Source organism: Mirounga leonina, unplaced genomic scaffold (assembly GCF_011800145.1).
Source record: "Mirounga leonina isolate KUSES-001 unplaced genomic scaffold, KU_Mleo_1.0 Mir_92, whole genome shotgun sequence".
In the NCBI taxonomy this organism is placed as follows: Eukaryota; Metazoa; Chordata; class Mammalia; order Carnivora; family Phocidae; genus Mirounga; species Mirounga leonina.
The window spans coordinates 8,134,353-8,157,060 of NW_023270852.1; the positions used below are offsets into that span (position 1 = coordinate 8,134,353).

Sequence of the window (22,708 nt, forward strand, 5' to 3'; positions counted from 1 at the left end):
ATGCAGGGCACCCAAAACGGGAGAGGGCGGTTGGGTAAAGCGGTCCTGGTAGACGCTCGGCGCTCTGAGTCAGTCCAGCCAGCGTCACCCCTCCTCGCGGGTCCTTCCCTTCACGGAGGCGGCGCGGAGACCCACAGCGGCCGCGAACGCTGGGGAGCCGCGCGCTGGGTGGGGGCGCTGTGCTGGCCCCGCCCCTCCGCGCGCGCACTGGCTGCTCCCCGTGACGTCACACTCGGCTATAAAATGCTCGGCGCGCGGCTCTCGCGGAGCTGGAGGAGCTCGAGGCTGAGGGCGGCCGGCGAGCGGGGAGCGGCCAGGGACCCTGGGCCGCGGGCGCTTCAGCGATGTTTTACTCAGGGCTCCTCAGCGAGGGCGGCCGCAAGGAGACGGACATGCGGGAGGCGGCGTCGCTGCGGCAGCAGCGCCGGATGAAACAGGCCGTGCAGTTCATTCATAAGGACTCCGCCGACCTGCTGCCCTTGGACGGCCTCAAGAAGCTGGGCTCGTCCAAGGACACGGTGAGCCCCCGCGGCCGCGCCCGCCTCGGGATGCCCGCGCGCGGCGGCCGGTCACCTTCGCGCCGTGCGGCTCCCGGGGCCGGCCCTTGGCCGCTTTCACTGAGTCACCGGCCAGGCCCCTGCTCCCGCCCCCTCCTGCCGCTGTCCGCTGTCTCGCTAGTGCTGTTTTGAATTCCTCTCCATCCAGCATCTCCCTGCTTCGCTTTCCCTGGGATTCCGTCGTAGCTTTACCAGCTCGGCTGTCTTCCGCTCTGCCTCTTCCCTTCGTGCCTCTGTCCTCTCAAGCAGGAGACCCTGCCCTGCCGTCTGGCCCTCTGATCGCCTTTCCTTCCCGTTATTCTTACTCGTAGTACCGAGTTTGATTGCATGACTGAGCCTCGCCTGGCCAGGCTGCTAGGCCGGTCCAGTGACCCAGACAGAGGTGACTCCTAATGGGTGTGGGAAGGAGAGGAAGAAGTGGGAAGGGGGGGGGGGGGTTCTTGGCAGTCATCATACCCATGTGATTTTGTTAAATCCATTTCCCCCTATGCAAAATCTACTTCTCCGTTTGATTTTGGGCTTGTCTGCCTTAACCTTCCCTCCTGAGGGGGGAGAGAGAGAAAGGGTCGAATGTGAAGGTTTCTTGAACCCCAGACATCTGTTCATCAATCTCATCTCTCCCCCTACTCTACCCCCGCTCGCAAAGAGTGGCTAGAGAGAGGGAGCCAGGCTGCCCCATCCCACTGACCAGCTAACGTCTGGAGCTGGAGCTGGCGCAGGCTTTTTTCTGGCAGGGTCGTTCTTCACCTTAAGAAGGAGAAACTCCAAGACTGGAGGTCTGGGTTCAAAGACCATGCTGTCCTCTACAGGAGGGGGATGGGTGGCTCAGGGTCACTAGTTTAAAGAACTGTATTTGACTGTCATCCTTTAGTCACTGTAGTGGTACTGGGTCAAATATATGTTTAGCTTTGTGGTTTTATCTGAAGTTTTCTTTTCTTTTTCTTTTCTTTAAAGATGTATTTATTTGAGAGAGAGAGAGAGAGAGACAGAGCACAAGAGCGGGGGGGGGGGGGGGGGAGGGACAGAGGGAGAGAGAGAGAATCCTCAAGCGAAGTCCCTGCTGAGCATGGAGCCCAACACAGGCTCCATTCCAGGACCTTGAGATCATGACCTGAGCTGAAATTAAGAGGCAGCTGCTTAACCACCTGAGCCAGCCAGGTGCCCCTATCTGGAGTCTTCTTGTAGTTTTCTTGAATTTCACAATCACTTTATTCATCTGGGCAATAACTTGTGAAGCATTAGTTAAATGTCTTTTAAATGAGGTAGGTGCTCTGTACAATTTTTTCAGTTTTTTTTTTTTTTTTGAGATTTTAGAGTATTTAACTTGGCAGGGAAGGAAAGGTGTCACTTGGTCCACTGAAATTGCCGTTTCAAGCCCCAGATGACTATGAAGAACTTCTGAATCCACTTCCTTTTTTTTTAAACATCTCTAATGACACACAGATACTAATATCAGGTTTGCCCTCCTCCATTGTGATAAAAAATAATTTTAGTTATTTTTGAGCAGGGGATGGCTATCCAGTTATTTTGCTGTTTTGTTTTGTTTTGTTTTGTTTTCCAAAGGTAGTCTTCCTGCAAAAGCCACAGGATAGTCAATCTAATTTATGCTCAGAGTGGTGAGTGACTGAAGTACATTCCTAGAAAAGAGAACTCTCTTTCTTCCCTTCTTTCAATTTAAAGCAGTCTAGATTCATTTAGCAAACCAGGTCTCAGTTTTCTTACCTTCAGCCCAAAATAATCATAGTTCCTAGAAGCCTCAGGAATGAATAAAGAGGGAGTATTTAGGGAAAGAAGTAAAATGTGGAATGTTTTTCTTCCCCATATGCTGGATTTAAAAAATGATTGATATTTGGTTGTCCTGGGCTGTCAGAGTGCCCTGGCCCTGAGAAACTACCACTCCATCCTTCTGCTTAGCACTCCTTAGATTACTTCATCCTGTGTAAGAAGAATTCCATCTGCTTTTCGGACTCCGGTCTGTGGCAGTTGAGCCACACGGGAGCTTATAACATAAAACATAGCCAGTAGGCTGGAATGAGGAAGCATCCTTAAGAAGCAAGTTACTGCCATAGATAATGATGCACAGCAGTTTACTGTGAGACCCTGAATTAGGGTTCACACTTTCTCTCCCCCCCACCTCCATCCACACCATTGCCATGGACTTGATATCCCTTTCTCACTGTTCTCACACCCTTAATGTGCAAATGATTGCACAGAAGAGCTAGAACAGGTCACAGAAACCAAGGCAGATTGAGGTAGGGAAAGGAAAGTTGTGAGTACTGGGGTGAGGTGGCATGATTAAGCTCTCTTAGAACTGATGTTGCTGCATCAGTACAATCTCAGAAATAACCTTTTAAGTACCCTACTGCTTCATTTCATGGATACATCTGGTGGTATAGACCAGTGTTGACTCAGTTTCCTCTCACTGAATTGAAATTCTGAGGATGCCAAAACTGATTGAATAGGTCTGTAGTACAAACTAAATAGAAGAGGGAAAATAGAGTGGATGGTACCAGAGGGAGACAGGGGGAAAGGACAAATTAGGTGTTTGTTGTTGCTGATGGTACAGAAATAGAGGACAAATTAGTTTTAATTGAGTCTGGGGTTTGTGCCAGTGGAGGAGACTGCGGGTTGTTTTCTTTACTTTAGTAACCTATATTAGAATTATACTCCTGGGTTTGTGAATTATCTACTTTTACCATGCTGTTTCCGTAACATTCACTATTTGATACCAGTCTGCCAACTTTTTTTTTTGGATTAGCAAAGAGCACCCATAGGCAATCAGATGTGGTCTTCTTCTGTTTACCCTAGAGGGGTGCATTTGTCCTATTCCTGTTTGTGTGTAGTTGGCTGCTACAAAGTCTAGTGAGGATAGTAATCTTATTTCTTATTTTATATTCTATATTGTCTTATTTTGTTTATCTTTTCATTTCGTGATGGCTTTTTTCTGTGTTAGATTAAAAACCAAAATTAGAGATACGAGTAATATTCTATGTGATTTATTATTTTTTTAAAGTTGATGAAGCTGGAGGAAAAAAATCTCCACTCTTGGAGTTTTGCCTCTTGTAATTTCTTTTGTCTTAGCTACCAGTTTCATAAATGTTCTTTTCATTGAGGTAGGGACTTCTGATTTTTAAAAACAGCCCCATCACTTTGGAAACATTGCCAAACTACTTTCCTATAGAATTGGGTCAATTTATATCCCACCAGCAACATGAGAGCCTCACTTCCTGGTTTTATCTTTACCTCGTAAATACTGAACAGTATTATTGAAAAGGTTTTGCAGAAGTGAAAAGTGGTATTTTTGCTATTAAAAAACAAAAACAAAAACAGTCCTGTCCCCAAAAAACAAAAAACAAACCAGTCCTGTCATGGGGTAATATATGCTGTCTTTCCTGTATGATAATATTACTGACCATCAGGCCATATCCTTAGTTGTCCAGCAATAGAGAGAGTGTTTTTCTTTCCTGTCTGTGATTGATTCTGCTTATAGCCAAATGCTTTAGAAAAACTCACTAGAGGGGCGCCTGGGTGGCTCAGTCATTGAGCATCTGCCTTCGGCTCAGGTCGTGATCCCGGGGTCCTGGGATCGAGCCCCGCATGGGGCTCCCTGCTCGGCGGGAAGCCTGCTTCTCCCTCTCCCACTCCCCCTGCTTGTGTTCCCTCTCTCGCTGTGTCTTTCTCTGTCAATTAAATAAATAAATAAATAAATAAATAAATAAATAAATAAATAAATAAATAAATCTTTTTAAAAAAATCTATTAAAAAAAAAAAAAGAAAAACTCACTAGAATTAGAAATGGAGGCCAGAGCAAGGATGATGGAACACAGCAAAACAAACTGACCATGAGATGACTAGCTCTGTACTCTGAGTATCTGATCTACCTGATCAGAATGCCATAAGACATCCATAATGCTACAGGTTTTGAATCAGAGAACTTTGGAGCTTTAGAAGAGGAGCATGAAATACCATTATAATACCAGGATCTAGTGCAAACTGAAGATTTCCAGAGCCGTGATTGTGTCCTAATTATAGGAAACATTATTTGAACACTTGCTGTGTTCAGGACACAGTGCTAGGTGCTCAGACCACAAAGAAGATAGCAAAGTTTCTTTCTATAAGAAGTTTATATAGATTAGGGGGACGGACAGGATAGATTAATTAATTTATTCCACAGATATTTATTGAATGCTTATTACATGTCAGTCAGTACTCTAGGCATTAAAGATATGATAGTGAACCAAAATGGAGTTTCTGTCCTAATGGAACTTGTATTGTTGCAAGGGGAGAAGGCAGAAAATAAAAACAAGTAAATATATAATATATCAAGTAGCAATAAGTGCTATGGAGAAGATGAACTAGGGTAAGGGGAATAGAGAGTACAATGCCAGGGTAGGGTGGAGTGGGAACTTGTACTTTATAAAAAGGTGGTCAGGGAAGGCCTCTCTGATAAGATTACATTTTAGGAGATACTGAAGGAAGTGAGAGAGCAAAATATCTTGGGAAAGAATGTTCTAGACAGAAGGAACAGAAAGTGGAGAGGCCTGAAGTGTCAGTGTACTTGATGTGATTGAAAAACTGTAAAGTCATCGTGGCCAGAGCAAAATGAGCAAGGTGGTGATAGGAGATAACATCAGAGGAGTAGTGGGAGGCCAGACAACTCAGGACCTTACAGGTCATTGTACAGATATTTGGTCTTTAATCTGTTATGGGAAACCAGTAGAAGACTCTAAAATAAGACATGACTTATTTTATAAAAAGATTACTCAGACTACTGTGTGGATTAGGCTGAAGAGGGGCAAGAGTAGAAGCAGGGAGACTGATTAGGAGCCTGTTGTATGGTAATCCAGGTGAAAGATGAAGGTGGTTCAGAGCAGTGTGATAGCAGTGAAAGGGACAAAGAAAGATCAGATCCTGGATACATTTTGAAGGTAGAGCTGACAAGTTTAGTTGATAGATTGGATTAAGGATCTGAAAGAAAGAGTAGTCAGAAATGACCTTAAGGTTTTTGATCTATCAATTGGAAGAATAAAGTTGCCATTTATTGAAATGGGTAAGACTACAGGAAGAGCAGATTGGGGATAAGGAATAAGAATCAGGAATTTGATTTTTGAATGAGTTAAGTTTGGAATATCTCTTAGTTAATTGAGTGTAGCTGTTGAGTAGACAGTTCCACAAGATGATAAATAACACCACCAGGAAGTCTATGTTAGTTGTTGCCAAGGTGTTACAGTCAATAAGCACTAGAGGAGTTCAGTGGAAGAAGTGATTACTCTGGCCTGATGGGACAATAGTGATGGAGATCAACATTTGATTACAGTTTCATCATTTTATGGTGAGTCAACGACTATGAGATGTTATGGAGAGGAGGCTGCTGCCAGAGTGTGCCCTATAGAACCTCAGAGTAAGAATTTTACAGTTTATCTGGTCCAATCCCTGACTATGTGTGAATCCTTCCTATCAAAAATGCAGTCCACCATGGGCACCTGAGAAACCACTGTCTCAGACCAATCCACAAAGCAGATAACAATCAGGAATAAGGCTCTTCTCTTTTGAAATAACATGTCAGGGGGTCACACAGAAGGTCTAGGGCAATATGACAGCCTGCCTTAGATAGATCCTCATGTGTTTTTGAGCAACTGTAAACCCAGAGACAACTTGTCTATGTTTCCATGGGGTAGAATGGATCACATGTTGTATATTCAACTAGTACACAAAGAAGAGAAGGCACAGATAATGGTGCTCTTTTAGATTTCCAAGACCTGATAGACATATGTATTAGACTTGAAATGAGAGTCAATCAGGAGTCCATGTTTATCTACAAACTTTAAATAAGGACTAAAATGGAATAGGATGATTTCATGCCCTTTTAGGAAAAAAAGGTGAATGGTAATCAGCTTCAATTTTAGGCTGAGCGTGAGAATTTTAAATAAGTATATACACAAACATATACTTAGCAACATTTGAGTGTTTACTGTATACCTGACACAGTGTTAAATGCTCCATATGGACATCTCATTTAATCCTCACCAATGCCCTACAAAGGTCTTACTAACTTGAACTCGACTTTGACTCTAAAGCATATATTTTATTTTTTTGTTTTTATCTTATTTTAATTTAATTTAATTTAATTTAATTTATTGGTAGGTGGCAGGTTTAATAAGCAAAGGGAATTTACCTATGGCTTGTCTTGGGCATCACTAAGATAAGTAGATCCCTGCACCTGCCCACCAAATTTTAAAAGTTTATTGGGAGGGGCACCTGGGTGGCTCAGTCGTTAAGCGTCTGCCTTCGGCTCAGGTCATGATCCCAGGGTCCTGGGATGGAGCCCCGCATCGGGCTCCCTGCTCCGCGGGAAGCCTGCTTCTCCCTCTCCCACTCCCCCTGCTTGTGTTCCCTCTCTTGCTGTCTCTCTGTGGCAAATAAAATCTTAAAAAAAAAATAAATAAATAAAATAAAATTTTATTGGGAGGCCTTGACTAGGTTCACTTACGCATATCATGCAGGTGTTCTCAACACCATAGCACTATCTCAAGGCTGTGTTCTTGGAGCAGTCTCTGGGAGTGGGAAAGCCAAATAGAACTCACATTCCAAGGACAGGGGTGGGGGTAAGAGTCTCGGATGGTACAGTCCCAACTCATGGATCAACTAGTGGTCATGTCTTTTCCATGACCTTCCTCAACATTTTATAATAACAAACTAATCCTAATTCCTTTCTCCTACCCCTTGTGTCATTGCTGTTATTAATTTCATTTCACCTATACAGAAGAATATATTAGCATATACTGTATAAAAGTATTATATAAAAGCATATGTAATCAAATATATTATCGCTGTATTAATAATAATTTTGAAAAAACTGATTAAGAATAAGAAGAAGAGAAAAAAAGGGTAAGAAGGGAAGATTTTATTTTAGTTTCACTTACTGATTTTACAGAGGTCTTCCTGTCTTTATAGAGATCCAGGTTTCTGACTTATATCATTTTCCTTCTTTCTACAAAAACTTCTCTAATATTTCTTGCAAGGCACATCACTAGCAACAAATTTCCTCAATTTTTGTTTTTCTGAGACAGTCTTTATTTCTTCACTTTTGAAGGGTAATTTGGCAGGTACAGATTTTGAGGTTGGTGGGATTTTTCTCTCAACAGTTTATTTTTATTTTTATTTATTTAATTTTAATTTTTTATTTGAATATAGTTGACACTATTGTTACATTGGTATCAGGTGTACAACATAGTGATTTAACTTCTCTATACGTTATGCTGTGCTCACCACAAGTGTAGCTACCGTTTGTCACCATACAGTGCTATTACAGTATCATTTTTTGCCTTTTCTTCCCATGACATATTCATTCCATAACTGGAAGCCTGTATCTTCCACTTCCCTTCACCCATTTTGTTCACCCCTCCCACCCCCTTCCCTCTGGCAACCATCAGTTTGTTCTATGTATTTATAGGTCTAATTCTGCAAAGCATATATTTTAAACGCTACTCGAAGCAAGGGTTGGCAAACTTTTTCTGTAAAGGACCAGAGAGTAACTATTTACAGCTCTTCAGTCCAAACCATCTCTATTTCAACTACTCAGCTCTGCTATCGTAGCGCAAAAGCAGCCACAGACAGTAAATGAGTGGGGTTGATTGTGTTTCAATAAACCTTTATTTGTAAAAATAGGCATCAGGCTGGATTTGGCTTGTGGACTGTATTTGCTAACCCCTATTCCTAAGTGGTTCTGGCTGTGGTTCTATTGCTAGCTAGAAACCTTGGGTTTCTCCTCTGGGAGTAAATGCTACAAAGAAGGTAGACTTATGTCATTTCCCCTATTTCCCAGTCTGGTCTATTCTGTGGACCACAAAATCCCGTTAGTTTGATTCAGTCTGGGTAAAGGGATTGAGAAAGTGGCCTTAGAAGTTCTTGCTCAAATCATGATTTTGTGGCATTCTCACAGTATAATCTACTTCCTCTCACCTCACTTTTCTTCCCACGCCACAGCCTGATTAGAAGAGTTATTTAAGCATATTGGGTGCCAGATTGAGGAACCTCAGCTATTTCTACCCAGAATACAGCACTGCCCACAGAGCCCATTTCCTTCAGGAACTCCTGATGATAATGAAGGCAGCACATTTGAATTTGCTGCTAAGGTTTAGATGCATAAACCCTGGTTAGGGTTTAGCAGCCACATTTCAGGAACAGTAGAGAACCAGGGACTGCTTAGGTTAGTAGTTACCTTGTTGAGGTAAAGCATAAAGCAAGATCCATGTCAGGAGGATGACTTGAGAATTATGTCCCAAAGGTTACCAGAGTGCCTATTGCACCTTTCTAGCTAATTACTAATGTGTATTTTGAAGGACATCAGGAAAATAGAAGACAGTTCTTAGAAAGCCAGTATTTCAGTGAACATAAAGATAAACTACTTAAGTAAATTTACAAAACAATAGTCAAGGAGTGGGAAAGTAAGTAGTACAGATTACATAATGTGTAAGTATTGAAGGGATTCTGAAAGAATGAACTAGATGATGTTAATCAAGAAAGGCTTTTTGAAGAAGTAAAGAGTAGAGATTTGTTCGATTGGTACTATATCAAGAGCTAAGGATATAGCTGTGATCAAAGACAGTTAAGGTCCCTGCCCATGTGGAATTAACAATCTAGTGGGGGAGTGATATAGTAAACAAGTAAATAAGGAAAATAATTTATAATTACTATGAAAGAAATAGTGGGACATGTTAATAACTAAAGTGGTGGGGTACCCACTTTAAATAGTATAGGCAGGGAGGATATCTTTGATAAAGTGACATTTGAGCTGAGACTTGAAAGATGAGAGCAAGCTAACTATTTGAAGTGTTAGTGGGAGAACATTTCAGACAGAGGGAATAACAAGTGCAAAGGCATTGGAATGGGAAAGTTTTTGAGCAAGGAGGTGTGGATGAATAAAGGGAGTGTGGCATGTATATGGTATATAGATAGAGGTTGGAGAAATGGAGAGGGATCAGATGATGCAGAACCATATAGACCATGGTAAGAAGTTTGAATTTTGTTCAAAGAACAACAGGAAACCATTGAAGGGCTTTGAGTAAGGGAACGTATTAGCTAACTTATATTTTTAAAAACTCACCCTGGTTGCTATGTAGAGAATGAATTGGAAGAAGGGTGAAAAGAGGCAGAAAACAAGTTAGGAGTTCTTTGTAGTTCAGATAAGAAATGATGAGCCAAGAAATATACATATATGGAGGCAACCTAGGTGTCCATCTGTGGATGAATGGACAAAGAAAAAAAAATATATATGTTCAGCCATATACATATATATTCAGCCATAAAAAGAATTAAATCTTGCCATTTGTGACAACATGGATGACCATGAGGGTATTATGCTAAGTGAAATAAATCAGAGAAAGACAAATACCATATGATCTCATTTATATGTGGAATCTAAAAAACAAAACAAAACAAACAAAACAAAAAACAAACAAAACAAAAACGAAACAACCAAGCTCATAGATACAGAGAACAGATTGGTGGTTGCTGGAGGGCAGGGGGGTGAAATGGATGAAGGTGGTCAAATTGTACAAACTTCTAGTTATAAAAAATAAGTCATAGGGATATCATGCACAGCACGATGACTATAGTTAATTATAGTGTACTGCATATTTGAAAGTTGCTAAGAGGGTAGATCTTAAAAGTCCTCATTAAAAGAAAAAAAAATTTGTAACTATGTATGGTTGTGGATGTTAACTAGACTTATTGTGGTGAACATTTTGCAGTGTGTATAAATATGAAATCATTATGTCATATACCTGTAACTAATATAATGTATGTATAATGTAATTGTACCTCAATCTTTAAAAATTTTTAAAATAATTATACCTCAAAATTTTTAAATTTTTTTAAAAAATTGCATTATTTAAAATAAAACTTAGAGGAAAAGTTACATTGCATTTTTTTAAAGATTTTATTTATTTATTTGAGAGAGAGAAGCAGGCTCCCCGACCAGCAGGGAGCCCGACGCCATGTAATTCGATCCCAGAACCCTGGGTTCATGACCTGAGCTGAAGACAGACGCTTAACCAACTGGGCCACCCAGGTGTCCCTACATTGTATTTTTAAGGTCTAACAAACTTGAAACTTTTCTGTAAGTATACAAGAATAAAAGTGATGGTGTCTTCGATCAGACTGGAGGTAAAGATGAGGAGAAGTAGATCAATTCTAGATATGTTTTAGAGGAAGCAACAGCGGTACTTTGGGAGGGAGGGTTAGGGAAAGAAAAGAATCAAGAATGGATGGGTGTTGGGACGCGTTGGTGGCTCAGTTGGTTAAACGTCTGCCTTCAGCTCTGGTCATGAACCCAGGGTCCTGGGATCGAGTACCGCATTGGGCTTCCTGCTCAGCAGGGAGCCTGCTCCCTCTGCCTGCCGCTCCCCCTGCTTGTGCTTGCTCTCTCTCTGACAAATAAATAAAATCTTATTAAAAAAAAAAAAAAGAATGGATGGGTGTATGGTGGTGCCATTTTACAAGTTGGTGGAAGGGGAATGATCCAGAATGTTAAAAAGTGAACAGGGCTTTGGAGCTCAAACTTATTTTATTACTGATGAAGAAAGCGAGGCTTGAGAAAAGTAATGCCTAGCCAGATTAGCGATTTGCCCAAGGTAGTATGTGACAACTGGTCATTTTGCTGAATGTAGATAGACTTCAGGCTCCCTGCTCAGCGGGGAACCTGCTTCTCCCTCTGCCTCTCCCCTGCTTGTGCGCATGCTCTCTCTCTGTCAAATAAATAAAATCTTAAAAAAAAAAAAAAGAAAATAGAAAGACTTCATGGAGGAATAAAGATAAGATTGGGAAGGAAGATGAGAGGTAGTTAGTGGAAGATCTTAAATGTTAAATTGAAGATTTTGTGTTCGATATAGCTGGCAAGAGAACCACTGTAGGGTAAGGAGACCATGAAAGTAATCTTTTAGGAGAATGCTTGAATTTAGCAATAATGGTAGAAATGGAGAGAGAAATATAAGGTGTTAAAGAGGCAGAGTTTCGGGGTGCCTGGGTGGCTCAGTCGGTTAGGTGTCTGCCTTCGGCTCGGGTCGTGATCCCAGGGTCCTGGGATCGAGCCCCACATCGGGCTCCCTGCTCCGCAGGAGGCCTGCTTCTCCCTCTCCCACTCCCCCTGCTTGTGTTCCCTCTCTCGCTGTGTCTCTCTCTGTCAAATAAATAAATAAAATCTTTAAAAAAAAAAAAAAGAGGCAGAGTTTCATTCACCAAGATAGGGAATAAGGGAGAAAGTGCAGGTTTTGTGGGAAAGATCAGTGGGACAAGTTAAGTATGAAAGTACCTGTGGAATGTCTAAGTAGAAAGTTCAAAGTGGCAGTTGGATCTATGTGTCTCAAAAGTGAGTTCTGGGCCTGAGATAGAGTCATCATCATAAAGGTAGCAATTTATGCAATGAAAGTAGATAAGCTTGCCTTGAAAGGATATGTACAATGAGAAAAGGACCAAAGACCGAGTGATGATTTAAGAAATGAGCAGAGGCAAAGGAACCAGTAAAAGAGGTGGCAATTAGACAGAAAGGTGGTTTTAGAAGCCAGTGGAGGAGAGTATCAAGAAAAATGGAATGTTGAGTTTTACTGTAGCATTGTTTCTAATCACAGACATGTGGAAACAATCTAAATGTCCATTAGTAGTTAAATTGAGGTACATTTGTACCACAAACTCAAATGTCTGCAGAGGATGTGCTGTTTTAAAATGCAGAAAGTAGTGGGTTAAATGGGTGATAGGTATTAAGGAGGGTACCTGTTGTGATGAACACTGGGTGTTATATGTAAATGATAAATCACTAAATTCTACACCTGAAACCAATTTTACCATATATGTTCAGTAACTAGAATTTAAATAAAAACTTGAAAATAAAATGCAGAAAGTAGGGCAGATGTAAGAAAATGGGTGCCAAGAAAGAGGTAAGAAATAGGGTGAACTGGCATTATACCTGCCTAAGTTACATTGTATGTACACACACACACACACACACACACATTTTGGTCTTTGCATGATTTGGCCAACACTGTTGGATAGCTAAATCATCACGCATTCTCAGCCCTTTTCTACCTGCCTGACTCCTCTATAGACATTAGAAAAGCTGGATTCTCACCCAACCCCCTTTTTAGTTAAGACTGGCCATGAGAATTCTGACCAAGAAAGATACAGGAAAAATACTGAGGGAATTTCTGGGAAAGCTTTTGCTTTCCTGATAAAAGGGATAGATGGCACATAGTCCCTTCCTCCTTCCTCCTACATGTAGATGTAATACCTGGAGCTGGGGCACCCATCATATGACCATGAGGGGATATCCGAGAGTACAGAGACAGTAGCCCTGAAATTGTTAAACTGCTGAAATATTGCCAGCATCTGCCTACCTCCGACTTCTTGTTATATGAGAAAAAAATACACCTCCATTTAAGCCATTGTAAGTTGGTTTTTCTTGTGGCTGAACACTTTCCTAATACATGGGGTATATTTTTTCATTTAATATTTTTATAAAAAATACATGTATATTGCTCTCAAGGCCTGCTACACATCCTATATCCTAGACTTTTCCTTCAGGGCCATTCTCAGAATGTCCTTTGCCTCTCTTCTGTATTGGATCCTTTATTCTTGAACCCTATGATTTTTTCTTTGTTCATTGGTTTCCCTCATTTCGGTGGAGCATATCCTTCAGTAGCTTCTTGGGGATGATTGGGAATTAACTTTCCTGAGTCTTGATTTATAGTTTGGCTAGGTTAAGGAATTATGCACTGTCAGATTTTTAAAAAGTATTATTTCATTGTCTTTTAGCTTCCATTATTACCATTGAATTGTCCTATGCCATTCTGGTTCCTAATCCTTTGTATTTGGATCATATTTTTCTCCTTGGAAGCTTTTGGAATCTCTGTCACTCATAATATTCCAGAAATTCATAGTGATGTGAAATCTTGTTGTGGATCTTTTTTTCTTTCATTATATGAGGATCTATGTGGGTTTTTGAATCCTTAAACCCATATCCTTCAGCTCTGGCTTAGTATGGCACTCTATCCTCATCCTTAGCTGTTCTAGAAATCTGACAGTACATAATTTCTAAGCTTAGACAAACTATTAACCAACCAGAGTCTTTTGAGTTACTATTTCAAAAAGAATAAACTTTTGGCATACTTCCCAGTTGTCTGGGTCAAGTGAGAGTTTTATGCAGGCTTTATACTAATCTATTTCCCACCCTCTAGCCATAGAAGTTCTCATACCTCTAACTCCTCAGCCTTTTCAGAGTTTTAGTTTGAATAGGAAAATTGCTTTTACAGCTAGACCACAAAATATGTAATAGCTCAAACATGATAGTTTATTTTTCTTAAGTAACAGTACTAGTAGAAAGGTCAGCAAGACAGCCCTCTTCCATGTGTTCACTTAGGGACCCAGGCTGACAGTGACTCTTCCGTCTTCAACACGTGACCTCTGAGAAGGTTACCCCAAGGGTCATCTCCATTCTAACCAGTTAGAAGAGGAAAAGAATGGAAGAGTGTGCACAGGACATTTTTATGGGTCAGGTCTAAGAGTGATATATGCCACTTCTCACATTCTGTTTGCTAGAACTCGGTCCTCTGGCCATGCCTAACTGCAAAGAAGGCTGGGAAGCATAATCTGCGTATTTATACAGTAAGAAGAATAGGAGAACATGGATTTTGGTAAACAACTGACAGTCTCTGCCACTCTAGCATTGTGTGAAATGGAATGGTGTGAAGCACTTAGCTTTTTTTACTCTTAGGTCAGTTACTGCTTTTCTGTTTGCTTCTCAGATTCCAAAATTTTGTCTCTCCTTTTTTGCTATTGTTGTTTCCTTTATTGTTCTTTGCTCTTTTGTGTCTAGGCCTTATTCCATGATTATGATTTTAGTGAAATTTTGGTTGGGAGCAGAGGTAAATGTGCAGTTACACTCATTGAAAACACGTAGGCATAATAAAATGACCACAGAAAAATATTCCTGAGGTTCATATGGGTTTATCAGCTGTGAATTTTCAACTCCTGAACTATACTATCAATACTTTTAGTTGTAAAAATGGACAAAGAGAATTATAGGTACTGACATAGAAAAGTCTTTTGTATATAAACAAAAATAGAAAATTTTAGAACAGTGTTATAGTATACGATTGTATTTTTGTATATGTTTGTACTAAAAGTTTTGGAAGGATATACTTCTAAATTTAAGGGCGGTTATTTGAAGGGAGTGGGACTGAGAAAAGGTTGAGAGGTTGGGAGGCTTTCCCTTTTGATTTTATATACTTCAGTGATACCTGAATTTTTTCACTGAGCATGTATTATGTTTGAAACTTTTTTGTTTACTAAAGAAAAGAACAAATACAGGAATTGTCAGCAGGGTCAAATGCCCTAGAGAAGTCAAGGAAAATGAAGGCTGAAAAATATCTACCAGATTTGGAAATTAGGAGATTTTATTGACGTTGTGGGATCAGAAGTAATCTCAGTGAAGGATATCAGGAAATTTTTGGCTTCTTTAAAAATAGACCATTAAAGACAAGGGTGTAATTAGAGGAGGATATAGAGCTGAGGAGGCAGGGTCTGAGGCTTTGTGTTTTTTCCCCAATATATGAGAACTTTAAGTATGTTTTATAACCTGAGGAGGAGGGGTTCACTAGAGAAGGAGGAAAATTCAGAAGAGCGATGACTTCAAGGAAAATAATTTCGGATTTTTCCTCATTTGCCTCATCTGTCCAGTGATGATTAGACTCCTTTGAAAGATTAGGAGTAGTAAGCTAAAGCCATGTTCAGCAAGACTGGTATAGAAAGAAAGCCCCAAATTTTCAGTGAGGAGGGCTTTCATTTATTAGCCTTTGAAGTCCTTTCTAATCTTCAGTTCTACAAATTCAGCTTACAGTTGTACAAATTCAGTTGGTTCTGTGGAGCATGGACTTGACAGAAGGAAACACCCTGCTTTAATATGACTTGAGCTAGGAATCCAGGCTTATTAGTGAGAGAGATAAGAATGAAGAATTTGTTTCTTTTGAGGGGCAAATCATTCTCCAAGAAAATCTGACAGAGTTAGCACTTCCTCTAGCTCCTTATCAAGTTAAGAAGCTCTCATTTTCTTTTAAGTGCCTCTCTCTCTCTCCTTTTCCCAAGGATGCTAATTTAGAATCTGCTTTGCCAAGAATCTGTGTATTTTGGGAATCCATTTCTTCACCTCACCAGGGTTACAGTGAGTCATGGCTCTGACTCCATTCTTCCTCAGAAATTGTAAGGTGGTAGATAATGAAGACCTTACCCAGTTCTGCCCCCTTTCCTGGGAAAATTCTAAGCTCTGAGCTTCTAAGAGTGATTTTCTTACCCCTAAAATTGAGAGGCATCTGGTTATGTGTTACATAGAAACTTGGAGTCTTTCCTTTGAGAGATTTTAAATATTATTATAAACTGAGAAGAAGATGCTTGTGTATAGAAATTCCTTAGGTCAAATAAGTCCTTATCATGAGGTAACATTTTCTAGAGGCCATTTTGGGTAAAAAGAGCAGAGCATGGATATGGCTGCCCTATGAACTCTCTAAGTTCTGTCAAAGAGCAGACTTGAATTCACATTCCTCATTCTGCCTCCCAACATTAGGTATCCTGACATAGATATAAGGTCTAATTAAGTCTCCTGTTTCTTGGTAAGTCTCTGCCCCTTTTATACTCCCACTTTTTGGCCCATCAGAGAGAGGGAGAATGGATAACAAGAATATGGCAAGAGTTGCATTATGCTTCTTGAGGTCCAGAGGATGTTAGTAAGGATTATTCCTGTGGGTTCTGCCAGGTTCCAAAGAATGTCTCCTGAGAGGATTGCTCGGCAGGTATGAATTTCTCTCTCCCCACCCCAACCACCCCATGGGTTACTCAGCCCACAGGAGAGTCAGGCCACCAAGGTATATGCAGACTAGGTCCAAAAGATGAGACTGTAAGGGAGTAAAACTTGAAATAGAAGTAGGCAGAGCTTCTGACAGCCAGTACTGGGTAGGTTTCTTTGGCCTGTGAGAACGAACTGCCTCTTCTATAAGTTACCTGGGAGGATACGTTTATTCCATATAAACTAGGGTCACTTTTCTCCTGAAATACCCTTGTAAGGGGAGGAAAGACAGCAGGCCTAGGTAATCCAAATCCTAGGGGTCCCTCAGTTCTCTTTAGCCATAGAATATTCACTGGCCCTAGCCACATTTTTCAGTGTCTCACCTTGATTTTTCATTCATTCAAGGTGGCCTATTACAAATTGATTTATATAGTACCTGCTCTCATAATACCAATGAAGTCTCTGCTTGAAGGAAAAATAAATAAAAAGCAAAGGTAGAGCTCAGTTATGTGAGGCTTCTTTATTATTTCTGTGGTACCTCAGGGACAATGGGAGAAGGGGGAAATGACCTGTCACTAAGAATCTTCTGCTTTCTATTCCTCAAGCAACCTCATAACATTCTGCAGAGGCGCCTCATGGAAACCAACCTGTCTAAACTTCGAAGTAGTCGTGTCCTTTGGGCCTCCAAGACCAACAAACTGAATCAGGCTAAGTCTGAGGGACTAAAGAAGTCTGACGATGATGACATGATTTTGGTTTCTTGCCAGGTAATGTTCTGAGAATAGTTTTTCCAGGGTTTTCTGGAGAGTAGGATGTGGGCCCATTGTGATTCCCATAGTGGGGCCCTCTCCTACAAAGTGTATAGAGCATGGGTCTTATCATAGAATTCATAAGTGAGTTTTACAGGAAGTACAAGTAGTATTTTTATGCATGTGCATCTTTATGGGAGAAAGGACAAAAGCTTTCATCAGATTTGCAAAAGGGTGTGTGATACACACACACACACACATGCACAATTAAGAGCTACTTAGTATATAGAATTAAATACTGAAAATCCTTAGGGATCCTCTGTCAGCCCTAGATTCAGCAGGAAAAAAGGCTCCTAAAAGGAGACTCAGCAGTGGTTAAAGATGAGACATTACCAACCCATAATTGTGAGATGCTCTCCAGCCCTGCCTTTCATATGACATCTGCTGCTTGCTCCCTTCCCTTTTGCTTCTCTGGCTCCTGCTGAACAATATGTTTCCTTTCCACAGTGTGCTGGAAAGGATTTGAAAGCCTTGGTTGACACAGGCTGTCAATACAATCTCATCTCTTCAGCCTGTGTGGATAGACTGGGGTAAGTAGCCACTTGTGCTGGGTGGGAGTCAGGTGCTTATGGTGCACTCTTTGCCCGAATCTATTTTGGGGTTAGAGATGGTGAGGGTCTCTACCAAGGTTCCAAGAGAAGTATGCAGAGTTCAAATATCAGCTGAATTCTCAGGCACCTGGGAGAAATCAGCAAGCCAGGAAAGCATCAGGTTTTCCATTAACTCCCACCTATTAAGTTCTGAGCGAAGACCTTTGGGCTCTGGAATGAGAGAGCGTGAGATCCTTGGCTCATAGTTAGCCATGCCCTGATCCTGATATATGCCCTGCAAAGACAACAAATTAGAAGGAGCAGTAGTCCTGTTGGTATATCCCAGATGAGTAAAAGCAGGGATGTGATTGCTCTTAGCTTACTCAGGGTCCTTCTGGAGGCCACAATGCCTGTCCCAAGATGCATCAGTCAGAACTTAGAATAGGACTGCTATTGGGGCGCCTGGGTGGCTCATTCGTTAAGCGTTTGCCTTTGGCTCAGGTCATGATCCTAGGGTCCTGGGATTGAGCCCCGCAGTGGGCTCCCAGCTCCGCGGGAAGCCTGCTTCTCCCTCTCCTGCTCCCCCTGCTCGTGTTCCCTCTCTCACTGTATCTCTATCTGTCGAATAAATAAATAAAATCTTAAAAAAAAAAAAAGAATAGGACTTTTATTGCTGCTGGGCCTAAACCATTATAGGTTTGATTGACCAATAGTTTCTTAGTGCCTTTCCTCTCTGTAAAGAACATGTAAAATCAAATCTTACTGCTGCCCCTGCTGGGGATTGGGTGTGAGGCAGATGCCTCATATATTGAATGTCTTTGGTTCTTTAACAGCTAGACTTGAGTTCTTCCTCTTTTAGGCAGAGAAAGCCATTTTGTATCTCTCCTCCTTTTCAGTCAATTGGTACTTTCATGTCTTCTTCCTTCTCTTCCCTCCTAAGTAGTAGATGAGCCCTAAGGTCTAGCCCAGAATTGGAAGGATCCACCCAATCTCCTTTTCCACTTTTCTAGCCCTAAGAACAACAAATCGTTCCCTAGCTTAATCTCTGTATTGAAACAATCACTATGGTAGATATAATGGTTCATTCTAAGCTGCTTTCAAGATGTTCATACTCTTAGGTAGGACTTGAACAAGGCTTGATTGTATAATTGGTGACCTCTGCTACCTGATCTGTTCCTTCTTGTTTCTACCCTGTCCTCACCCCTCACCACTGCTGTGACTCTTTGAGGCTGGCTCTGCAGGTTTTGTACATTGCTATTTAGGCTTGTGGGAGTAGTCCGGGACACAAGTGCTCTTGTGGGAAGAATTCTGAGCTTTTTTATGTGGTGAAGAGATGAGATAAAGTGCAACATGATGGTTCCAGAAAGACTAATAATGTCCTGGGGCATAATTAGGCAGCAGTCTGCCATGGTTCCAGAGGAATTAATAACCATCTGTAAAACTGCAATTATTTTTCTTTTGGATGAGCTGTAACACCAAAAGAGAGGAAATGGAGTAAAGCAGAAATATTGGCACAGAAAGTCCATAATTAAGTTTTTATCCACCAACCCATGATAGCTTGGGTGCTGGCTGTTCCAATCTGCTTATATAACTGAGTGAAACCTGGGCGCTGTTCCTTTCCTTCCTCCCCTGCAGAGACAAGTTAAATTAATAAAGACTTTCCCCATGATATTCCTTGCTGATATCAATATCAATATCAATGCACTTACCAAATAAGTACCAGCCTCTATTAATGTTATAGCTGAAGACTAACTGATGAGGATAAACTGAAATAGAAAAGGCAAAGAGAAAATTAGACACTGAACAAAAAGCATCTTATAAAATTAGGACAAACTCCTGCCCTTTTTGACATCTTTTACCCACAGAGGGGTAAAAAGACATGTTAACTAAATTGCCTTGCATATAGATAGGGATGTTAGGATGCAGAATAGGATTTTCTGATGTATCAACTTTCGTTTTTCACCAGTACAGATAGTGACATAGCTTTTGGAGAATAGGAGCTGAATCTTTCGGTTTTTTATATCCCCTGGCATATGTAGGACAAAGTTCTGAAACAAGTATAGGCTGGCTAGCACATTTTTTGGTAAATTAATCCCAGGAAATCCCCAGAAAAGACCAATGGGGGTCATAAGGTAGACATTATCAGATTCCATCAGAAACCTCTGCCAAGGGGATTCTGATATCTCCCTCTCCGGTGCAGACTCAAGGAGCATGTCAGATCTCACAAGCATGAAGGAGAGAAGCTTTCTCTACCCCGGCATCTGAAAGTAGTGGGCCAGATTGAGCACCTGGTGATCACACTGGGCTCCTTCCGCCTGGACTGTCCAGCAGCTGTGGTTGGTGAGTAGAATTGAGAACTGGACCTATGGACCCCTATTGTAAACCCCCTCCCTATCCACCAAACCCTCATAAGATCTCATGCCTGTAAATATTGACTTCTTCAAAATCCCAGGTTTCCATTTTTCTGTCTATAGACTTGTCCCAATTTTTACTCTCCAAAGTACCAGATTCAAGACATGTTGAGAATCACTAAGAAAAAGGAGTGTGTAATTCAGGATAAAAAAAATGTAAGGGGTAAGAAACATTTTTGTGTGCCAGTGAAAGTGGCTCCTGAGAGCTTTCCCTGAGCTAGTTGGAGGTAGAGGGCGAGATCCCTTTACTCCTTCACCATAAATCACTTGATAACTTCCCCTCACTCCTATATTTCCCCTTTTGTACTCTACTCTAGACTACTCAAGGTTCCTGGGTTTTATCTAAAGGCCTTTGTCCTTTCGAGTTTAAAAGACCTACCTAGGTTTGAATCTTGGCTCTATTACCTTTTAACTATAATGATCTGGGGAAATTACTTAATATAATAGATGCTCAACATATGTTTATTGGATGGATGGATGGATGGAAGATTAGATGGAACCCAATGGTGATAAGGCTGACTTCTAAACCAGCATAGCAATAGTCGGATCTTAATTTTTTTTTTTTTAGAGGACAATGAGAAAAACTTGTCCCTTGGTCTCCAGACTCTCCGATCCCTTAAGGTAGGATTGATTCTACTTTCCCTTTGATTCTTACTCTCTGAGGCAGGGGTCCTCTTACATGGACCATTGACAGTGGGATCATGGACAGTGACCAGTGGTTCTCCTTTGTTTTTAGTGCATCATAAATTTGGATAAGCACCGGCTGATCATGGGGAAGACAGACAAGGAAGAAATCCCTTTTGTGGAGACAATTTCCTTGAATGAAGACAAGTAAGTGCCCAAATAGGTCAGGTCAAGTAAAATCCATTTGTCATTAAGTGGAGGGGTTCTCACACAGGATATTGGGTTGTGTCCTGCCTTTGTCCTTCAGTCTTACCACAAGTACACCCATCCCCAACCCCTAGAGTTCACCATCCTAAAAAACTCTCTAGCCCACATTCCAGAATAAGTAGTGACGATACCGCACAGAGTGGTGGGGGAAAGTAAGTAGCTTTTAAACTAAAATTGTACTTGCCTTCAACCTAACTTCTTTGGATTTGGTATCATTTCTTCTATTTCTTTCTCATTTCAGCACTTCAGAAGCATAACTACAGACTGCAGCATGTCTGCACGTACGCACACATACCAGGTTGACAGATTGAGAAAACTGGGTTTGAACCAAATGCAGTAGCAACTTGCTGTGGACCAAGTCCTTCCCTCTAATAGAAGCTCCAGGGGCTCCTTCCCACCCAGTCCTCTCTAGACTTTAGTCCGTGCTTAGAGACCTTATCTGGTTATAGCCATTGTTTTTTACTCCTCTGATCACTTAATTTATAGACCTTTTGACACTGCCAGGTCTCACCTGTGGCCTACTTCTCTGCTTCTTTCAGGAATTTGCTTTTATTAGTCAAGTATAGGGGCTGCCAGGTTCTGTTTCTCCATAGATACACTTGCTTCTCTTCCTATAGCTAAAATGTATGATAAACAGGAACCTGACCTTTTCCTCCTTTCAGTTGTTCCCAAGAGGTGCAAGATACCTATGTCTCAGAATTAGAATTTCTTCTAATTCATTCATTGATTTCTCAAAAATAAGTTTATCTGAAAGAGCCCAGAGAGATCATCTAGTCCAACTTTTTCATTTATAGGTCCAGAGAGGCAAATGAATTGTCTAAGCTGTTATACTAAGTCAGTGGCCAAGGAACCTAGAACTCAGACTTGACAAGCCAAGGCTATGTTCATTCTCCCATGCTGCCTCTTTTGTCTTCAGGCCTTGAGAGGAGGATGAAGAGGTAGGGGCTTTAAAAAGGCAAGGTAGGGGAAAAATCTGCTTTGGGGATGGATGCCAGGAGGATCTGGGTAGCCCTTTCTCCCATGTGCTAAGTCCACTAAAAGTCTCTGCCCCAAATTGTCACATTTAGGACCTTATTTTGGTGCCTAAAAGCTGAGGGCACAAAAATGAGTGAGATGACCTCTCACCTTGAAATTCTTGGAGAGGAGGAGAGGGAAGGAACCACAGACAGAAGAACATTAATCACTTTCTGAGATGGAATTGAAGGCTTTGGTAAATAATCTGGGGATCATTATTAGACATTGATACCCTCAAGATCTAGTCAGTATTTCTGGCCAGACTGTTACTTGTCTGCCACGGACTCAAGGAGCTGGGGTCAGAAATAGGGAAAGGAGATGAAAAAAATCCAAGCACATCCAGAATAGAAGGAAGTACTGGGTAGAATCATTTGGTGGGAAGTCCTACCTGTGGAAACCTTTCTGGGGTGGAGTTCAGGAATGAAGTTTCCAGACAGGGAACTGAAGGTTGGGAAACTCTTCAGCCTTGTTCTGCTTCAAGGAAAGAGGCAGGGCAAGAGCTGACAGTGTTAAGGACAACTTTTTCTGGCTGCCCAATGTCTGCCGACCCTTCTCAAAATGTTGGAGGTCACAGGGGTGTCTCAAAGCTTTTTTGTTGGAGTGTCAGTTTAGGCACACAGATACCTGTACTGAAATTTCCCTTTCAATTTGGTCATAGAAGTGCATG

The 22,708-nt window shown here is 41.3% G+C and overlaps 1 protein-coding gene across 1 annotated transcript; it reads left to right on the forward strand.

The window, feature by feature from the left end:
* The first annotated feature begins 284 nt into the window (after nucleotides 1-284).
* Nucleotides 285-22,124, forward strand: NRIP3 (nuclear receptor interacting protein 3). Its single transcript, XM_034995273.1, has 7 exons — nucleotides 285-518; nucleotides 16,992-17,153; nucleotides 17,643-17,725; nucleotides 19,926-20,065; nucleotides 20,705-20,757; nucleotides 20,873-20,967; nucleotides 21,269-22,124. The coding sequence occupies exons 1-7, from the start codon at nucleotides 345-347 to the stop codon at nucleotides 21,282-21,284; spliced, it is 723 nt and encodes a 240-aa protein (XP_034851164.1). The 5' UTR covers nucleotides 285-344; the 3' UTR covers nucleotides 21,285-22,124.
* Nucleotides 22,125-22,708: the final 584 nt, after the last annotated feature.

What these genes read in the sequence shown, in the direction of transcription:
- NRIP3 (XM_034995273.1), top strand. Translation starts at nt 345, where the DNA reads ATGTTTTACTCAGGGCTCCTCAGCGAGGGCGGCCGCAAGGAGACGGAC. An exon ending in TGGGCTCGTCCAAGGACACG is followed by an intron (nt 519 to 16,991) that starts GTGAGCCCCCGC and finishes CTATTCCTCAAG; the next exon opens with CAACCTCATAACATTCTGCA. An exon ending in TGATTTTGGTTTCTTGCCAG is followed by an intron (nt 17,154 to 17,642) that starts GTAATGTTCTGA and finishes TCCTTTCCACAG; the next exon opens with TGTGCTGGAAAGGATTTGAA.